The sequence below is a fragment of the Simochromis diagramma genome, unplaced genomic scaffold (genome assembly GCF_900408965.1).
Source record: "Simochromis diagramma unplaced genomic scaffold, fSimDia1.1 OVJJ01000553.1, whole genome shotgun sequence".
Lineage (NCBI taxonomy): Eukaryota > Metazoa > Chordata > Actinopteri > Cichliformes > Cichlidae > Simochromis > Simochromis diagramma.
In genome coordinates this window covers 967,167-987,519 of record NW_024387095.1, presented here as the reverse complement: position 1 = coordinate 987,519, position 20,353 = coordinate 967,167, and the positions used below count along the sequence as shown (strand labels likewise).

At 39.4% G+C, this 20,353-nt stretch overlaps 2 protein-coding genes across 13 annotated transcripts; one reads left to right on the top strand and one right to left on the bottom strand.

The window, feature by feature from the left end:
• Positions 1–442: 442 nt before the first annotated feature.
• On the top strand, positions 443–14,481 carry fxr1 (fragile X mental retardation, autosomal homolog 1). Of its 12 annotated transcripts, none has more exons than XM_040046397.1 (19): positions 443–536; positions 3,676–3,728; positions 3,853–3,946; positions 4,051–4,122; positions 4,216–4,364; positions 4,576–4,669; positions 4,932–5,048; positions 6,501–6,671; positions 8,535–8,613; positions 8,855–8,964; positions 9,128–9,214; positions 9,843–9,974; positions 10,110–10,335; positions 10,550–10,643; positions 10,749–10,858; positions 11,183–11,392; positions 11,619–11,735; positions 12,351–12,433; positions 12,569–14,481. In XM_040046397.1, exons 1-19 carry the CDS (start codon positions 486–488, stop codon positions 12,755–12,757), a joined length of 2,238 nt encoding a protein of 745 aa, XP_039902331.1. In that variant the 5' UTR covers positions 443–485; the 3' UTR covers positions 12,758–14,481. The 12 variants fall into 12 exon arrangements, with proteins under 12 accessions (XP_039902331.1, XP_039902333.1, XP_039902332.1 ...); XM_040046399.1 differs by having other exon boundaries at positions 9,119–9,214; positions 11,186–11,392; positions 11,619–11,696; XM_040046398.1 differs by having other exon boundaries at positions 9,119–9,214; positions 11,619–11,696.
• Positions 14,482–15,566: 1,085 nt separating this feature from the next.
• Positions 15,567–20,093, bottom strand: dnajc19 (DnaJ (Hsp40) homolog, subfamily C, member 19). The gene is made up of 6 exons (XM_040046410.1): positions 19,958–20,093; positions 19,551–19,602; positions 17,555–17,628; positions 17,334–17,413; positions 17,044–17,114; positions 15,567–15,724 (listed from the first exon to the last, which is right to left on the bottom strand). Exons 1-6 carry the CDS (start codon positions 19,958–19,960, stop codon positions 15,654–15,656), a joined length of 351 nt encoding a protein of 116 aa, XP_039902344.1. The 5' UTR covers positions 19,961–20,093; the 3' UTR covers positions 15,567–15,653.
• Between the last annotated feature and the right edge of the window lie 260 nt (positions 20,094–20,353).

The window sequence follows — 20,353 nt, the reverse complement described above, 5'->3', positions numbered from 1 at the left end:
TTCCAGAGTAAATATTGCTCCTAAATATCACATAATCGGACCAAACTTTTTGTGTTACAATCCTTCCACCGTAGTTCTGCTAGGAAACACTGCTCCGGAAACTGAAATGGGGATTTACTTTTTACTACAAGTATTGCATCTGAATCAGCTATCTTGACTAGGTCAATTTGGTTGTCTGTGTTATTGCAAAGAATGGAATAACATGTACTGAAAGTGATTTAGTTAGTGTCTTCTAATGGTCATTACAACAGCACAACAAAACGGGACTACAAAACATAAATAAAAGGGCATTCATCTTTTGTAGTTTCACTTTTGGTTTGTCAGGTAAGCTACATTAGAATAACAAGTTATATTTTCATTTTAATTCAGTTTTAAATGTGCAAATTTGACATGTACTTGTTGTTATACATTTTACTGGTGCTAAGATGTCAAGTCCTGACGCTTGAAGGAGCACCTGTCGTCCCAACATCCTTTGCGTTTCCAATATGGAAGAACTGGCGGTGGAGGTCCGTGGCTCCAACGGGGCTTATTACAAGGTAAATACCGGCTTATCAATGCAGTTTCAAACATAAAAGTTGTTCATACGGTACAGTTTTCTAGTTTAAGTCTCGTGGATTGTGGCAACATGATCCGACTTCCTCTGTACGTACCCGAGAGTTCGATATTAGCTTGTACTAGCAATGCTAGCCATAATTAGCAAGCTAAGCTAGCGTCACTCCCATGTCCTCGCCAGCTGACACTTTTGAGGACCTTTCTTCAAAGCCAGTTTGGAAAAACCGCAGTCTTGCATGGGATAACTTGAATACGTAACACAGAGCAGGTGTTATTAATTTTATTTGACTTCTTGTGCCGCTTTCTCGAGCTGAAAGTTAGCTAACTTGATAGTTGCCTAGCTGTTGACGTCGAAAGATGTTGCTGAAGTAAATAGTGTCATCATTGGCTATTGAGCTGATATCAGAAACACGGAGGACCAGCCCATTATACCTTGATGCAGTTTATTAAAGTGTGTCGTGTTGTGAAGGTACCATGGTTGGTGGTGTGAGAGATTTTGAAGTCTCTCTGCACAGACTGACTGTCGCTGTCTATTATTTGATACTCCATCATGCCGAAGCTATTTTTTCGGTATGTGTGAGCCAGCTGTTCCTTGTCAATCCCGACCAGCTGGCATGTCGAGTGGGTCACTGATACCATCGACTTTAAAGCTATTTCTAGACGTGCTGCCCACAGCAACACCCTCGCCTCTTCTCCCCCTGTGTTTCCTCTCTCTTCTCATTTTTCTCCAGACTTCCAAGTTTTTCTTTCTTGTCTCACCTTCATAGCCCATGACTTCTTTTGTACTACTGCATTTTCACACTGTTCTCATTGCTTTTCCTTATTTAACACACCCCTTTTTTTTCTGGGCGATTCTGTCCACTCTGCCACCCCTGTGTCTTAAACTCTTTAGACATACGTGTGTGTGTTTTCTTTGAATGTAATCAACACCGTCCTTCACGCAAGCGAGACACATGGCTTAAATAAGTGTCTGAACGCATTGAACCTGGGGTTCAGTACTTCCAAGTCTGGTGTGTAGTGTTGGGTACCTCACGTTTGACTCTAGCACAGGCGTTGTGCCAAAAAATGATCCACTGCCAAAACTGATTTCTGATGTTTCTGTGTGTGCGTGTGTGTTTTCTTTTTGTTGGTGCTTTTTTTAATGATATCTTTACTTATGTTGTTAAATAGACTGTAGTCATTAGGATTTATGTAGGAGTTATACGTTAAGTAAGGAAATGACTAGTTTTACAGTGTTTTTATGTCTCTCTGTTATTGTGCCTGTGTATGAAAGAACTGTGATGATATATTTGTTGCGTTTTCCACTGCCCTCTTGGCCAGATCTGTCTTGAAAAAGGCTTTTGTAATGTCAATATCACTTTCTGGATAAATAAAGGATATATAAAAGTAATTTTGCAGCTTCCACCCTGTGATAGGAATGTTGTCAAATGCTGGAAAGCAGTTCAAACTTAAACTTGCAAAACAAGTCCATACTTATCAAATATATCATTTTGTTTTTTATTTATTTAGATATTTTACACACTAAACTATCTGTGTTGGTCGCTATCTATTACCATCAGTGGTGCTGATGTCACTGTCACAGTGTTAGCATACCACAGTATTAAATAGTAGTGCTAGACTATTATCGGTTTTGGTTACGTACTAAGGTTTCAAACATGCTATCTCACATAGTGTAAGAAAGTATGATTGTTTACTGCAGATAATATTCTAATATGCTAATAAATGCAGTGTTAAACATGTTAAAACATAAACTAAGACAGTGACAACAAAGCTCTCTTTCTCTGATAGTAATTGATCTAACTGCCGAATTACCTGAAGAAGCTCATGAAGCTGTCAGTGTCTCACTAAAATACTTTTCTTCAGTTCACTGCCATTGTCCTTTGTTTTTGTTGTTCTTTTGTTTGTTTTCTGGTACGTTTTCTGGAAAGTTGCTGGTTTCACTGCCTGCAAGTTTGGCTTTGATTCAAAGACAGGAGGCCGAGCTGGAGGTGGCAGAAGTGAAGATGTTTAGATTAAGTTAGAAAATGTAATGTAAGAACAAGATTAGAAATGAGTACATCAGAGCAACAGCTCAGGTTGAGCATATTGGAGACAAAGTTAGAGATGCAAGGCTGAGATGGATGAAAAGGATGTTGAAGATGGAGCTGCCAGGCAGGAAGAAATGAGGAGGACATCACAGATGGTTTATGGATGTAATGATGGAGGACATGCAGACTGTTGGTGTGACAAAGAAGAATGCTAGGGATAGGGTGACATGGAAGCAGATGGTCTGCTGTGGCAACCCCTGAAGGAACCAGCTGAAAGAAGTCTTTGTTTATGGCTTTCAGATTTTACTAGTCCAGTTTTAAGACCTCTGCTGCTGAGATTTAACAACAGTGTGGTAGTTATTACATTTTTTCATCCATATGAAAAATTAAAGCCATCGACGATCAGCTAGTACTCATTGAGTGTTGTGGCAGTCATCAGTATCAGTCAGCTGCTAATTGACATCCAACATCCTGAAAGTTGGAGTGAAGCTGTGGGAGGCTATGCTACTTGGTTATTAAATTATTTGCAGGGGAGAAAAGTATTTAAAAATCAGATAATATAAACACATTATGTAATAGTTCTTTTAAGAAAGCCAGTGTGTGCCTTCTATACACAAAAGCTCAAGATCACTTATCTGCGTGCACATGCCCACCTCCTGCAACAAATTGAATCTAAATCTGTGGGAAACGTAGTTATGTTCACATTCAGTTTTACACTTTGTGCTGTCACACTGTATCCTAGTGTTTAACAAACGTGTTCAATTCGCTTCTTTTCATGCAGGGTTTTTAAGCATTTTAAATTCATTATTGTGCACATCCTTGTATACATCCTAGCACTTTTCTTCAGAATTGTTTGCTAGTGCTGTGCATATCTTAGCATGTTACTGTGAGTTGTATACAGATGAGATAGTGGCAAACAATCAGCAGGAGTGTGCATCTTGTCAACAATGCGCATATACTTTGTGTGCATGCACAAAATAAAAAAAAATGGGTTCCCATACCCAAAATGTCACTTTTTCTGATAGACATAAAAAATTCTTCTTTTAAAGCAGGAACTATATTTAACCGCTGATCTGTGTTTCTGTCCCTCCTGCAGGGCTTTGTCAAAGATATCCACGATGACTCTCTCACTATTGCCTTTGAGAACAAGTGAGTCTTTACTTCTTCTGCATTTGACCAGTTTTCATAAAACATGTAAATTTAATATTTTATCATAAATCCAGAACCACCATGTTTTAGGTAAAATAAAAAAATTGGGTCTTTTTTTTCTCAGTTGGCAGCCAGAACGCCAAGTGCCCTTCAGTGATGTCAGGATGCCCCCACCTGCTGATGTCAAGAAGGAGATTGGAGAGGGTGACGAGGTGGAGGTAAGGACACAGATATAAGTTCTCTCCTTTTTTCTTTTCCTCTTGTCCTCACCTGCTTCTTTCTATATGTGCCTTATCCTGCTTATGTTTTCGTCTCTTGGCAGATCTTTTCTAGAGCCACTGAACTTGAGCCGTGTGGTTGGTGGTTGGCTAAAGTCCGCATGATGAAGGGAGATGTGAGTAAAACCTTTTTTGTACATGTGACTATAGGCATTATGAAGAGTATTCTACTTATTCATTTTTTTTGTTGAACCTTTCCATATTTCCAGTTCTATGTGATTGAGTATGCAGCCTGTGACGCGACTTACAACGAAATAGTGACCTTTGAACGTCTGCGTCCGGTCAACACCAACAAGGCCATCACCAAGAACTCCTTTCACAAGTGCTTTGTCCCGGTTCCTCAGGATCTACAAGAAGCGTATGTACAGCACCTTTACAGCAACAAAATTAGAGACAGACAGATTCTAACTAAATTCACAGGCTTGTTTAGTTCATTAGCAGTGAGAGTGTGTATATGCAGTAGAGCCTTTATTGTACCTGTTTTATATGGTCTGTCTCATTTTTTCAGTAGATGTGAACTGTTTGTTTAAGGATTGGAAGGTAATATGTTTTTTGTTTTTTGTGGACAGGTGCCAGAATGAAAATGCTCATAAAGACTTCAAGAAAGCTGTGGGAGCCTCTCACATCTCATACTGCCCTGAGACCAGCCAACTAGTGATTGTGGTAACTGGCTTTCTGTGATTCTGTGGTGACATGTGGATATGTACAGTAGCACCAAGGCTAATGCACGATGTGCTACACCTTTATCCTGCCCTGCATGTTTGTCTAATACATGACTCAGCTGTTCATTTCTTTTAGTGATTATGAGCAGAGGAGTATCCCCACATATTTGCATAAGTCTTTTTATTTCCTGTGTGTGTGTGTGTGTGTGTGTGTGTGTGTGTGTGTGTGTGTGTGTGTGTGTGTGTGTGTGTGTGTGTTTTAGTCCACCAACGAGACGACAGTGAAGCGTGTGTCTTTGCTGAGTGACATGCATCTGCGCAGCCTCAGGACCAAGCTACTTCTAATGTCACGCAACCAGGAAGCAACAAAACACCTTGAGGTAGGGTGATGGCAAGAAAAAGACCTGTTACTGAGATGTTCTGGGGTTACTGTATGCACTGTAGTTGCCTTGGAACAATCTCAGTTGGTAGTTCAGGCCATTTATTATGGTAAATGGTAAAATACAATCCTACTGCTTACAGTAAGCTAAAACAATAGCCAAATTATACTTTTTAGTTGAGCAATTGTCGTTTTGCTTATAGCTTTTTATTGTGCCATTTAGTATTGGGCAATGATCTCCAGAGACTGATTGTTGTATAATACCACAATATAATACAATAATTGAGGTGGGAGAGTGGGGTTAACATAGTGCGGTGCACCTAATGCAAACTGTGTGACTGAAACTTAAAAATAAGAGAAAAAAAGAAAGAAAGAAGTAGGTAAGTAACTGGCAAGTTTATTTTCTACTTCCAGTTCAAAAAGAACTAACGTGTGCTGTTCCAGCAGGGTGGCCTTCATATACAGCAGGGATGGGGGAACTCCAGACCTCAAGGGCTGGTGTCCTGCGGGTCCTTGATCCAACACAGCTGATTTAAATGGCTAAATTACCCTCTCAACATGCCGTGAAGTTCTCCAGAGGCTGGTAATTAAGTAATCATCTGATTCAATGTGTGCTGACCCAGGGTGATATCTAACATCTGCAAGACACCGACATTTCAGGCCTGGAGTTCCCCACCCCTGATATACAGTGATGGATGATTTAGCCTATCATTGGGTGACTGTAAGTAGGCGGATGATAGCTGAACAGCAAAAACTGTATAAAGTTATAACATTTGACAGACTTTTTTCTTTAACTAAACTTTTAAACTTTCAACAGACTTGTTCAGTCTGTTTTGATTGTTGTTTTTTTAATTTCCTTTTCTTTTTGAAGTAGCTCACCTGTCTCTGCTCAGCCCTGCATCATGTGCTCCTCATACATATTAATCTTTTAATCTAAAGAAGTTAAGGAAAGAAGACAAAGTAGCATCTTTCCAAATACTTTAAAGTCACATCTACAGACAGGAATCCTCTTCTTCTTTGACCTCTAGTTTTGTGATGGTGGATCAGTGTAGCCGTTCCTTGCAGAGTTTGAAGTTGCATCTGTGTCACAAGTGTCAGTAATATGTAGAAATACTGAAATGAAGATATAGTGAAGCTGATAAAGTTAATGACTCATGAATCTGATAAGTGTAATGTAATGCATGGAAAAACAAGACAAAAAAATGTCTTGATTGGCAAGCCACTAGCAGTTCCTCTGATCATTGTCAGTCCATGAGCTCAGCATCCTTGGACACAACCATATTACCAAAGATATTTCAATAATCTTAACCTCTGTAAGGTCGAGCATTTAGTTTTTGAGTTTAAATTAACAGTACGCTTAAATTTGTTATTGTTCAGTTTTTGTACAGGATGAAAGCTTCAGGCAGAGCTGACTGAGTTCATTGGTTTTGACTATGTCTTGTGTTTTTCGTAGAACTCCAGGCACTTGGTGTCTTCCTTCCAGGAAGAGTTTACAGTGAGACTGGATCTAATGGGCCTGGCCATTGGCAGCCATGGTAGCAACATCCAGCAAGCCCGGAAGGTTCCAGGTGTGACTGCCATTGAGCTGGATGAGGAGTCAGGCAATTTCAGGATTTATGGGGAGGTAGGTTGGTAATACAGGGGGTAGTAGCGTTACTGGATTGTACACCGGGTAAAATAACTATTTAACATGTCACAAATGATCTAAGTCACTTTTTAAAGATGCTATTGACATAAAATTCTCACCAGATGTCGGCCAATCCATACATGCAAAGAAATCAAACCATAGATGTCCATAAATTATGTGTAATAATGAGAAATGTCTCAGTTGCTGAAGTTCATTCAGTACTTTGTACAAAAGCCTTTGTTGGTGACGAGAGCTTCAAGGCGCCTCCTGTATGGAAAAGTAGTTGTAATGTGGGATTTATGTGATTCTTCCACATAAATAGTCTTTAAATCCTAAAGGGTTCTTCTATAAAGAGTTTTAGTTCTTTCTCTGAAAATTTTATAAAGGAGACAGGTCAGGTGATTGGCTGGGCCATTCTAGCAGCTTTTTCTTCCTCTGAAACCAGTTGAGAGTTCACTTGGCTGTATGTTTTTGATCACTGTCTTGCTGAAACATTCATCCTCATTTTATCTTCATCATCCTGGTGAACGGCAGCCGATTTTTATCAAGAATGTCATGGCACATTTTCCACGTTCATCCTTACTTTAATAATATGAAGCGTGCCAGTGCTGTATGCTGAAAAACAGCCCCACACCATGATGTTCCCACCTACAAACATCACCGTTGGTATGGTGTTTGTGGGGTGATGCAGTGCAGTGCCTTATGGCATCCAAAGGGTTCATTTTGGTCTCATCTGACCAGACTGTTTCCTCTGGGTATTTCACAGGCTTGTCTAAATGTTGTTGTTAAACACGCTTCAACATGCTTTTTCTTCAGCAATGGAGTCTTGCGTGGAGAGTACAATTGTACTAAAACAATTGTACCTGCTGATTCCAGGTCTTTCTGTTGCTGGGCTCTTGAACAACTCTTCTGATAATTCTTTTCACTCTGCTGTCTGAAATCTTATAGGGAGGTCGTTTTATGTTGAAAAATTTGCAGCAATAAGGTTGTGAAGGTCTTGCGAGAGCTCATTGGTTTTACCCGTCTTGTGTGTTTCTTGTGAGACATCTTAGTAATGGGACCGCTTTTTATAGGCCATCATTTGGGACTGAATCAGCTGATAATGAATTTGCACTAAGTGGGAGGATTGCTTTCTAGTTACTGATAGTTACCATGCCCTTTTTCACATTTTTCATGGGTTGTTACCAATGTCTGGTGACAATTTCATGTCAAAAGCACCTTTAGAAACATACTTACTTAGAGAATTGGTGACCTGTTCAATACATACTTTACCCTCTGTATATAAAAGCAAAGTAAAAGTAATTTCCACAACAAAATCAGTAAATATTTAGTATTTTATCGAGCTTAAATTGGCTAAATTGTCTTTCAGTATATATTGAATTATCAGCAGGGCTTTATTATTCTATACAACAACATGGTTGTCACTCACGTCTTAGCTCCTGCCAGTGAGGATGTGAGAAAGAGAAGTGATGACGAGGGTGACATGGTGTTTAACATGTGCACTTAAACTGGTAAACAGTATAGATGCTTTCTCTAATGGTGAACAAGAAAGAAGTAATAACATATCTTTCTTATGAAATTGTTGCTTTTAGTTGACGAGATTCCTACAAAGAAATGAACACCATTTAAAGAATCCATAATTATTCCTGTATGGCAGGTTATGTGTGAAGTAATATGGAAATGCTGACATGAAATTGGATTTGGTCTCACATGGAGAATGTTATTTATAAGAGAAATAGCGTGGGACTCTTTAGACGTGCTCTTTGTGTATATACTGTACATGTTGTACAGTGGTAACTGGGTTGTGTATATGTTTTAGCTGAGTGTAATATATGTAAGCGACCCTGTGTCTTCCTTTAGACAGCAGAGGCAGTAAAGAAAGCCAGAAGCTTCTTGGAATTTGTAGAGGATTCGGTCCAGGTGCCAAGAAACCTTGTTGGTAAGTAGATTCAACTATTTTAAGAAGGGGATAAAGAAGTTGGTATTTAGTAACAGCAATGAGTAATTAGTAACAAGTCATTCATTCATTCAGTACATTATTTGCTCAACTTCTCAGCAACATTTAAACAAAAACTTTCATATACTGTGCTTATATATCCTCAGTTTACTAGTGTCTCATCTTTTTGACCTAAGCTGCGACGTCCCACCTTTTGATCTTTTTCTCTTTTCTTTGTCTTTAGGCAAAGTGATTGGTAAAAATGGTAAGGTCATCCAGGAGATAGTGGACAAGTCCGGTGTGGTGCGTGTCAGGATAGAAGGAGACAACGATACCAAGCAGCCCAGACAAGAAGTAAGCCTGCTACTGCGATGTGTTTACCCCCAACTGATAAAGCACTGATCACTATGACAGATGTTTAAAAGTCTATAGGAGAACAGAGCGTACAAACAGTGTCATTTAGTTGGACAGTCCCATATTAACATCTGTGTTGTGTTTTTTTGTTTTGTTGACACAGGGAATGGTCCCATTCACATTTGTCGGCACTAAGGAGAGCATTGGCAACGTTCAGGTCTTGTTGGAGTACCACATCTCTTACCTAAATGTACGAGCACCTTTGTGTTTGAGCGTGCACGTGTGTCTGCATGTTGCGTTTGCTAACCTTTTTCAAATGCTGCAATGTGAATTCCCAGCTATGTCAAGCTGCTTTTAATGTCCACTCTGACACAAGACTAATGACACTGCCCGGCTTTTAGCATGGAAACAGCACACAATAAACATTGCTCAAGCAGGATTGCTTTTTGTATGTGCTTTGCAGATAGTGTTCTCAGATGTGTTATTATAATTTCTTATATTTAATTTGATTTGAATATTAAGTGCAGAAGGATGGAAAATATGTTTGTATGCAGTAAATAGAAATAATATTAAAATGATTATATTACAATATTGTCAAAATATTTCATATTGGGGGCCGTTACTTTAGTTACAATGAAGCCTTCGTTTCCGTATTGATGAGCTGGATTTTAATTTACCACCAATTCAGTCTTTAGCAAGTAATCTTATATAAAAACGTAGTGCAGGATTCATAGATATGTGAAATTTGCTCTTCTGCAGTCTGTATTTTGCTGTGTATCCATTTTGCTCCATCTGTATGTGTGGGTCCTGTGCTGTTTGCATGTTTTGTGCTGCGTTGGTGCTTCGTGTGTGCTTTGTTTTGCACCGTTTGTGTGTAGGACATGGTGGAGCTACTTGCAGAGGGCGCACAGCTAGCGGAAGAGCTGAGGCAGATTGTGGATTATACACAGGGAGGCAGCCTAGCAAGATTAAGAATAAACAACACAAGGCGAATTGGATGTGATGTAGATGTGTGTATGGTCATTATGCATGTGTGTGCCGTGATGACTATTTTAAAACAAAGCTCTCAGATTTGCATTTTTTATTTATTTAGTTTAGAACATACTGCTTTTTTTTGTGTTATTCATCGTCTTCCTTTGCTCTAGGAGGTGGAGCAGCTTCGTCTGGAACGGATGCAGATTGACGAACAGTTGCGTCAGATTACCCAGGGCCACCGACCAGTTGACAGGGACAGGGGAGAGAGGGGGGAGAGAGGAGGCGGGTATAATACAGAAAACAATGCCAATGCCTCCTCTACGTCCGTGCATGGCAGTCGCTCTTACAACAGCCGAGGGCGTGGACGCAGGGGCCACAACTACAGCACTGGATATGGTAGGCATCTCTAAAAATCAAACGCTATATGTGCAAAAAAATCACATATACAGTAAAATCTTGCAGGAGGTCAAATGTTTGGATTGTTTGCACCTATAACAAGGTGTATAACTATCTCCTTCTTTCTCCCTCTTTGTTCTATCCTTTTTATGTGGGTTATTCTTTCTTTCTTTCTTTTTTTTTTGTCTTCTCACACGTGTTTGGTTACACTCAGGCAACACCTCAGAGCAGTCCAACGCCTCTGAGACAGATTCTGAGCGCAAAGATGAGCTGAGTGACTGGTCTCTGGCTGGAGAAGATCATGAAAGGTGAGCTTACTGTGATCCATATATTGCATTATCTCACCAGTTTTTGACTAAACTGCTGGTTGCTGTTATGTGTGATCAATTTCATTTGGTTTGGTGGACTTGCAGGGAGCGGGAGAGAGGCCCACGGCCACAGAGAGATGGCCGCAGAAGGCCAGGACCCGGCCGAGGAAGGGGAAGGGGACGTGGAGGAAGAGGAAGTTACAGCAACAGCTCTGGTAAAATTGATAATTCAAGGAAAGTAGGGACACTCTAATTTGTCTAGGGAGCTTGGAAAGAAAAGCGTCTGGACTTCTTTGAAGTTTCCTTGAAGACGTTTCATCCAAGAAGCTTTTTCAGTTCTGGACTGAAGCTTTAAGTTTCCTTGAAACGTCTTTCAGGAAACTTAAAGAAGGCCAGAAGCTTTTCTTTCCAAGTTCCTTAGACTACGACCTGGATGATTGGGAACCTTCACAGACATATTGACACTCTAAGTTATCATTTTCTTCTGTTAAAGTTCTGTTTGAAAGTTTTTGCCTATTAATCTGATCCTGTATGTGCAGCAGGGCCTCGAGACCATGAGGATAACCATCACTATGGAGCCTTGGAGGTAAACACAGAGACCGATCAGACAGCTGATACAGATGCTAGCGACTCCAACTTGCCTGCTAACCGCCGCAGAAGATCTCGGCGACGCAGAACAGACGAGGATACCACTCTGATTGATGGCATGAGCGAGTCAGACAACGCCTCTATGAGTGAAAATGGAACAGGTATGAACGTTACTAGATGTTTGTTGTTGTTGTTGTTGTCGTCTCACACAGTGTATTCAGGTTATACCGACTGCTGTTCTGAGCTGTCAGGACTGTGCAGCAGTGCATCATTTCTATTTTGAAACATAAAGGGCGTCAGTGCAGCTCAAAGTAGATGACAATTGTAGATCGCGATGTAAGTCCCTCCACCCCAATCCCTCTGTTTGTGATGACCTGACACCTTTAGATGACCAGGAAGCTAAACCTCAACGTCGTAATCGTAGCCGACGTCGCAGAAACCGTCTGCCTGAAGAGAGGCAGCCAGGTAACCAGGCAACTGGATCACCTAGTGTGCCCTCCTCCAGTGAGCACTCTGAATGACTTGACTAAAAAAACCTTGTGTTTGTTTGTGTTCCACCAACACCATGCTAAACACAAACTATGGAAAACTGAGCAGTCGTGTTCTTGGCTTTTGCTATTTGATTCAATATGGCTGATCAATACTGTAATATAGCATTTTCTAACAAGGTTTGGTACGTAGAAATATAAGTATGCATCTCTTTTTAGCAGAAAACCTTTTTTTACCAATAACTTTGTCACAACTTGCTTTTGCTTTGTCATGCTGACATTAACAGCAATTAATAGTCTTGTTTGTGTGGTGTGTCATTGTAAATTGTTCTAACATATTTTGGTGTAATCTTGAATCTAAAATGCATAATTAGTAAAAAAGTTATTCTCAGACTGTGAGAAAGGGCACTTTTTCTTTAACTGTGTACACAGGTTTAATAGTAATTCACTTCACACTGCAAATGCTGCTGTTGTGTGTGTTTCACTAATCTACAAGAACTGTGACTAAAGACGATACAAACCTGATGAAGTTTGGAATATCTGAAACAGATTTGTGCCTCTGCTCTGGTATGAAGGAGTCAGTCTTCATGTGCTTTCATAGTTTATTTTCTCTGTTGTTGTATTTGTGCAGTTACTGTGGCTGACTACATATCCAGGGCTGAGTCTCAGAGCAGACAGATGATTGAGAAGGACTCCCAGAAAAACAAGGATGTGGTCAGTACCTAGTTTACAATATCCTCACTTCTCGCTGCTTTAAAAGCCTGGCAGTCACTGGTGATTTAGTGTTCGTCATTCATTCGTCATTCTCTCTCACCCATCACACACTGTTTGTCCCACCTTTCTGTTTAGGGTCAGGTGGATGTCATCGCTGAACACAGCCCAAACTCTGCCGTGGCAACCACTAATGGTTCTAACGGTGCAGCCGATGGCGACGGCAACAATGGCACAAGAGCTCCCAGGTCTTCCACTGAGAAGTCCACTAAAGTCTCCTACAAGGAGGAATCTAACCCACAAGCTGTTGTTAATGGACTCTCCTAGTCAGGGCAAGGAAAATGGTTTCAAATATTTGAACTTCTAGAGCTGCACTTGATTGAATCTCCATGACTGGAGCAGCTTCAGAAGTGAACCATAACATTTAAAGCACTGTTTTCTCTCTCTCTCTTTTTTATTTTAGATTTTCCAAATATTTGTGACCTGTTCCGCTGTGCAAATTTCAGAGGTCAGAACCTGAACCTCCCTTTTTACACCTGTTTTATCCAACTATTCATTTTACTTTTTTTTTTTTTTACAATAGTTCTTCCTGTATGAGCTTGCCAAAGATAGTCAAACACACATAAACTTACAGATGTGTACATGAACTGCTTTTCAGTCCTGTCTTCACTGAGAGCTCTGGGAGAGGCTGCACTGAGTACAGCGTTTATTAAATCAGACAGGGATTCCAGTCAAACCCATACTGTGGTATGAATGCAGCAGTCCTTTTTCTATTCGTAGAAACATCACAGCAGGGTTTTAAAAAGCCTTTTCCTAGTTGGATCCAGAAAAATGCTTCCATAAACTTATTTCAGGATGTAAATTAACTGATCTGCATGGGCAGTAGCACAGTGCAGATTGGCTTGTTGGAAACCCCAAGTATGTTTGACATACACGTGATTAGCTGTCGTGCCTTGAGAGTAGATTCAACATGTCGTTGCCTGGCTCTGCATGCCATCTGAAATCCTTTCACCTGTTTCTGTGTTAGCCTTCATCTGCCACAGCGGAACCAGACACGGCGTCTCCATGTGCTAAATGTTCTCTTATGGTACTGCGGGAGGTGAAGGCAACCACTGAAACACCCCAAAAGGATTTTAGGGGCATCTTTTTAAAGTCAGGAGTGTCTGTTCTCGTTGTGGGGAGGGTGGGGATGAATCCAGTTATCCTTTATATATATATAAATATATATATATAAATAAATATATCTGTTGAAGAATTTCACATTAGCTGCTTCCTGTTTTTCCAATATGCAACCACTTGGGTCACAGAAGAAATGCTTTTACATCGTGTCTGGAAAAGAAACTGTAGAAGAGTTGTTTTCTTTGCACTGAAACATAACCTTTCTTCTGTTTAAAACGTGATTGTAGTTGAGTCTGAAAACTGGCTTGTTACCGTTTAGTGCTGGACAGATATGTACCATCAGTGCTCGGTCACCTGGAAACATCTCATTCCTAAACATTGTTTCATTACGTACATCACGAGTAATGCTTGATGCTGATTAATTTTTTTCCCTCACTAGGAATTCAATAAAGTCACTTGAGTTTCTTTTAGGGTATTGTCCACTTTTATCTGCCCACTGTTGGGGAAAACAGAGCCCTGTAAAAACCGACCACCGCGGTGTTGAGATGTTTCCAGAAAACCTTGCCCAGGTGACGATGTCATTTTCATGGTTCTTCCACACTGGCTGGCTGGAAACTGGTCATGACTGTTCCACTAAGGAAGGAGATATATTTGGTTTATTTATTTTTAAGAAAATGTACAGTATTTAAAAAAACAAACAAAAACAATCTCTTCTGTTTTCTTGACACTAACATGCGATGCTTAGAGGTTTTCTTTTGGGACAAATTTGGACTACTGAGAGTTGTGACATCCCAAGTGTTTTTGTTGGGTCAACTACAGTACAGTTTTTTTTGTTGTTTTTTTAAGGATCGTCTGGTTGGTTGATGTGCAATATGTTTTGTATGCAGGTGGTTCTTAAATAAACTTGATCTTTCGTGTAGATCTAAAACCCATCTGTGTCTTGCTTGTGACTGTTAGCTGTACACATACTTTTCAGGAATGCTGCGTCGCTGCATTGTGTGGAGATTCTGATTTGGATAGCGAGTGTGACAATAACCTGTTTACTGATGTGTAAAGTATACTGGTGCAGTTCGAGTTTATTAAACAAGGTTTGTCTTTTTCAAAAACTGAGACATGACCCACATCATCTAACTCTTGACCAAGTTTATTGAAAAGTGTCTTGTTAGTTTTTGTATTATCCTGCAGCCAGAAAGATTATTAAATGTATGAATACAATGTAGGCATCCTTTACTAGCCATGATTTGTATATGATAGCTGTGGTGTCTCTTTTACAAGTTAAAAACTTGTGAAATGAGAAATAGGAAAAGTTGTGTCTTTGGCTGAACGTAATGAAGTGTTTTCACCACAGATGGGATCCTGCCAACACACCCTCTTGGCTTCTGTGGAGTCACAGGCAGTTTCATGTTGCTAAGTTCACAGACTTAGAAGCTGTTGATTTGGTCACCACTCATGTTTCAGTATCCATCAGACAGAATTTCTTTTTCAGCATACAACCGGCTTCTTTTCACTGGCTAAGCTTCAAAACATTTCCATATGCAAATGCAAAATGTTTCACCTGCTTAAGTTGATTTAAACCACAAATCTGCTTTTGAGTGAATTAACCTGTTACATTGGAACATTGCATAAGTGTAATTTCAGTAAGCACAGAAACTTTTTTGAAGTTTCTGCTAATGCTCAAGTGTTCAAACCATCTAACATTTTACCACATTAACAACAGCGTGCTGTCGCTAAAAAAAGACATTTTTAAGTTAATGCAACATAATATTCACATGTCCAAATGTATCTAGTAAAATCACAAAACTGTCTTTGTTCTCTCACAAAATGCATAATACTCAATGACTCCATTAAGTTTAGTAACTGCTTATGAGACATCTGTAGGTTGGACTAAGAAACACACGTCATGTGTGATCTTAAAAAACGCAAAACAACAATTTGAAGTTCTGTCAAATGGAAACCTCTTTATAGAATTTCACAAAGTCAATATAAACTGAGCAGTAATAATGACAGGATTCTGGTCTGCATTTGTACAGTGTGATTTTATTTTTAGAACAATCAGTTAGAAAAACTTTCAAGTCAGTCAGTGCATGAATAAGCATCTCCACTTTTATTTCTTGGCCTGCCCGTCCATCAGATCCTTTGCTTCGTTTATCTTTGCTGCTAAGTAGGGAGATCCACCTGCAACACACACACACATAATCACACTTCACGTTGAACAACAAAACAGTTTCTTTTACTATGCAGGATGTTGACAATACACCTAAGACCTGTTAACAGACTTGCCACTCATGCTTAACAGCTCAGGACTGCATTCTGAAGTTAAATGTTATGTAAACTTTATTTATACAGCACCTTTCACAGGTCAAAACCTACAAAGTGGGTAAATAAAAACAATAAAAACAGGCATATAAAAACACAGAAGACAAAACGATAAAACAGCATACATATGACATCATACAGCCTAAAACTAGTTAAAAGCCAGTCTGAATAAGCGAGTCTCCAGCTGCTTGATTTTTTTGCATGATCAGCTTTTCATTGTAAATAAAGTGCAATTGTGAAACGTGGTCACCGATTTTTACGAAGGTTCTCGAGCCAGTGCAGTGTTTTCCAGAACAGAGCTGTGTCGGTTTTCTGCAGTGATGCCTCAGACTTGTGTGCACAAATACCAGGAGGGTTGAAAGCTTTTAAAGTCCGAGAAGAACTTTATTCCTTGATTTTATTTTTTTGTTGACTGCAAACAAGTTTGAAACTATTTTATTGTTTTATACACCTTGATATATAATCCTAAAGCTGAACACCTCTCTGGACTTTGTGGACCTTGTATCATATTTGTACATTTGGCAGGACTATGTCTGACTGAACTTTTTATGCTTATTCTTTACTCTCAGACCACTGGCTGCAGCTGAGATAATAAAGCTAAGACTGTCTTACACAAATGGAGCATTCACTTTTACTCTGTCAGCCTACTTTGTGTCTTAATCATAGAGCTGTGATACTTATGTCTTTTATACATTTGGTCTTTTTCAGTCTTGACCCAAGTCCTTAAAGCACACAGGCATTCTTACATTTTAACACTAAACTACTGCACAGAGCTTGACATTTCCAGACACTGACACTGCTAACTTGACTGCTTTCAGCCTGAACTGTGTGCTTAACCTCTTCATGTTTTGTATCATCTTACTTTCTTCCCCCATTTTTGTAAAAATTCTGTTGCTCTGCTTTCAGTATACATGTCTCTGATTGTTCTGATGCTTCAACGCAGCCATTTTTATCCAAATTTGCTGACAGCTACACTGGGAAGTCCCTGCTTGACTTATAAAGTTGACCACCGTTGTAGGCAAAGGCAAGTGAAGCCAGATAATGGAAAGATACTCTGAGTATACTGAACTTTGTTCATAGTATTTTAGTAGTATTTTGTTTATTTTTTTATTTTCACTAGATAACAGACTCATCAGAAAAATAGTCGGTCTTTGAGTAAGCACTAAGCTTTCTCTTACCTCTATCTGGATGGTTCAGGATCATCAGTTTTCTATGAGCTTCTCTGATCTTATTCTTGTTGGCTGTGGGACTGAAGACAGAATAGTGGTGCAACAGTAAATGTATGTAACAGTGAGTTATTATGAGTGATTAGTGGTGGTTGTTAAATGTGCTGCTGTAGTGGAGAGACTACAAACAACACAACAGGGTAGCCGTGCAGCACAAGACCAAACCTCTCTGAACCTGGAAGTATTGTAACATCACAGATAGACTAAGAATCAGTGCTGAGTGCTGATCAGCATCCACATACCTGACACCTAAAACCAGAGCAGCTTCTCTCTTTGTCATCTTTGGTTCAAATCCACCTCTATAGTAGCCTCCTCCAAATGCCTGAAACAATGTGTGCAGTCGAGGTCACGAGTTAGGAAAGAGAAAACTAAATGCAGACTGAATGCAAAGACCAACATGTGTCTGTGTTTTCTGCACATCAAACTGGCAGAGTTATCACAGCAAACACGGGTTCCTTCTTACAGTTTTAGGGAAGCTCTGAAGGGCCTGTTTCATCTGGGGTTCCATCTGCTTCATGGCCTGCATGGCATAGCGACCTGGTACATGGAAAAAGACGAGACGTTTACAGTGATGGGCAAATCCACTTTATCTCAGATGACAAATCAATCTGTGGATTTGTCCCTTAAATGTTTTACTGTTAACACTGATGCGGTTTAGGGTTGGGCGCCGGTGCAACTAACAATACTTTCCCCACGATAATGCTACTATCACAGTACAACAATACAGATACAGTACTGACACTACAAGACAACCTGTAATATATGAAAATCTGAGAATATATTAAATAACAAAAAAATCACCTAGACTCACCTAGCTTAACCGAACTACCAAAAAACATTTGTCTTACATCTTCAGTTTCTGCTTAATAATTTATTTGTTGAAAATCAATAAAAAGCCACATAACTTAGAAACTATGATTCTTACAAGTGTGTTGTGTACTGTAAACATATAGAGAGCGTTGTGTAAAGATTTAAAATATCATCACATTTGACCTCTGACCTCTTCTTTAAAGTCAAAGAATGTCAAACTTTCATCTTTTATCTGTAAAACTACTTCAAGTTCTACTACCTTTGTTTAGGACATGATACTGGTATATGGGGATTCTAAAAGTCACATCATAGTTTGCCTCCAAATATCATGTCACCTCTCCCCTCACTTTTACATTTCACGCCTGCCTTTCTTTCAAGTTTATTAATATTATACAATAAACTCCAGTTATTCATGTCCACCTATTTACAAATTAATACCTATAATCCATGACCTACTCCAAAATAATGTTTGTGGAATCAAAGTAAGCATGTCATGCCACCCTTATCTGATTTTTTCCTGCACTTCAAACTTCCTAAACTTTATATAAGTAAATACTGCCCAGAGATTAAACGACGTTGGCAGAGGTTTGCACTCTCAGGTTTCTGTAATGTAAATGTTCTTCATAATTTAATATCTGCTTTGGAGGCGAGGAGCATTCACATATTGTTAAATTAAACCTTAAACACAAGGTTTCATGTAGTTTCTGTCAACACACACAGGACTCGCCCTTGACCTACTGATAGATGACAAACGGAAAACCAACATAAACATGAAAGTTAAATCATTCAGTGGTTTTGGTTTTGAGTCAAAAAGAATCTGTTATGATATGGGACGGATTGAACAACAGTCTTCCAAAATATAATATTTATCATTTGTGATGATGGTGCTGCAAAACACCAACTATTATAACTGCAAGTCTATTAGTCAGACTGTAAATCTGTGTTTCACACCATCCTTCCTTCCCTTTAGATTAAATGCATTTACAAAGTGCTTTTCTACTTGCAGTCTACAAACATTTCTAACAATGCTTTTTACTATACACACTATGCATGGAAAGCTCTGTGCAGTCACACTGCTGCTGCGCTGCCTGCAACATGTGTTGCATTTAGTCTGCATTGTGTGTTTAACCTTTTTCTATGTTAAACATTAAAATTTGCTTTACTTTTGTTAAATATGCGGCTCTGCTCTATATGTTTGTGATCAGCCACCTCCTGCCAAAACCGCCTCTTTTATGCGAGCGCTGTCCTTGCTAGACCAGGAAACTGAGTTGATATCTAGCTTAACCTGACCACTTAGCTAGATTGCCGATGTTGAGAGGTCTAACCACACAGTTATATTTTCTTCATTACATTATTTGTAAGACAGTTTAAGCCTCTTATTCCTGCTCGGGATAGTATATTAAGCAAAATGACACTATAAATGCGCAGAGTGCAAATAACACTATTAAAAAGTTGTCAAAAACATATGTAAATTTACAAAAATAGAACTATGTAGAGCTATTTTTATGTCATCCATATATGTGTATGCATTTTGTTTAATAGTTTCCTTGCAATTCAAGTACTTTGTACTGAAGTTCAATGTCCATGGTGCTGTACACTCGTGAAACCCTGTCTGACAAAGTTAACAACAAAATTTTCCAGTCACGGACCTGCAAATCCAGCTGCTGCCAGAGCCAGTCCCACTGCCACCATGGAGCTGGCCTGCGGAGGCAGAAAGGTGGAGATCAGAAAGCTTCAGGACATTAGGGGATACAACGCAAATCAGCAGACCAGTGACCGCGTTGGAGCTCGCTGCGAAACCCAAGCGGCGTGTTTACATTTGATTTAAACCTATCAATGGTCCAATTATCAGGCTAATAGTGACGTGCTGGTTAAAATAAGAAAAACACTAAACTTTAGCTTAGCTTGGTCCTGTCGTGTTGGGTCATATGCACGTTTAAGTAAAGCTAACACTAGCTTAGCTATTAAAAATAACCCCTTCAAACGCTATTTCCGTAGTCTCTCGAGCATGCAACCATTTTCACATTTCATGTGGTAAATCACGATTTCAACTTACCATGTTTCTGTGTTATGTTCCGTTTATGCTGAAGATTACGACCATAACTTTTGACCTCTCATGTTTTCGTGGCTCAGGCGTCCATGTGTTTATGCCGGAAATGAAAGAGAGCTGTCGTAAACGCCGGGTAAACGCAACTCGCAGCTGTTTCCTTGGTTTCTAACGTTTGTGTTTATTCCTGGATAAATAAAAATTTGCGGGACAGTGTGAAAGTTATTTGACTTTATAAAACCATACAGTTAAAAGAAAAAAACACAGGTTAAACATTTTAAGGGAAACATTTTTTTAAAAGGGAAAAAAAATGAAAATAATACTTTACCCAGTTTATGTCAATGAAACAAATATTCTGTTGTGATTCCATAATTCTAGGATGAGACAAGTACAAGTAGTGAATGT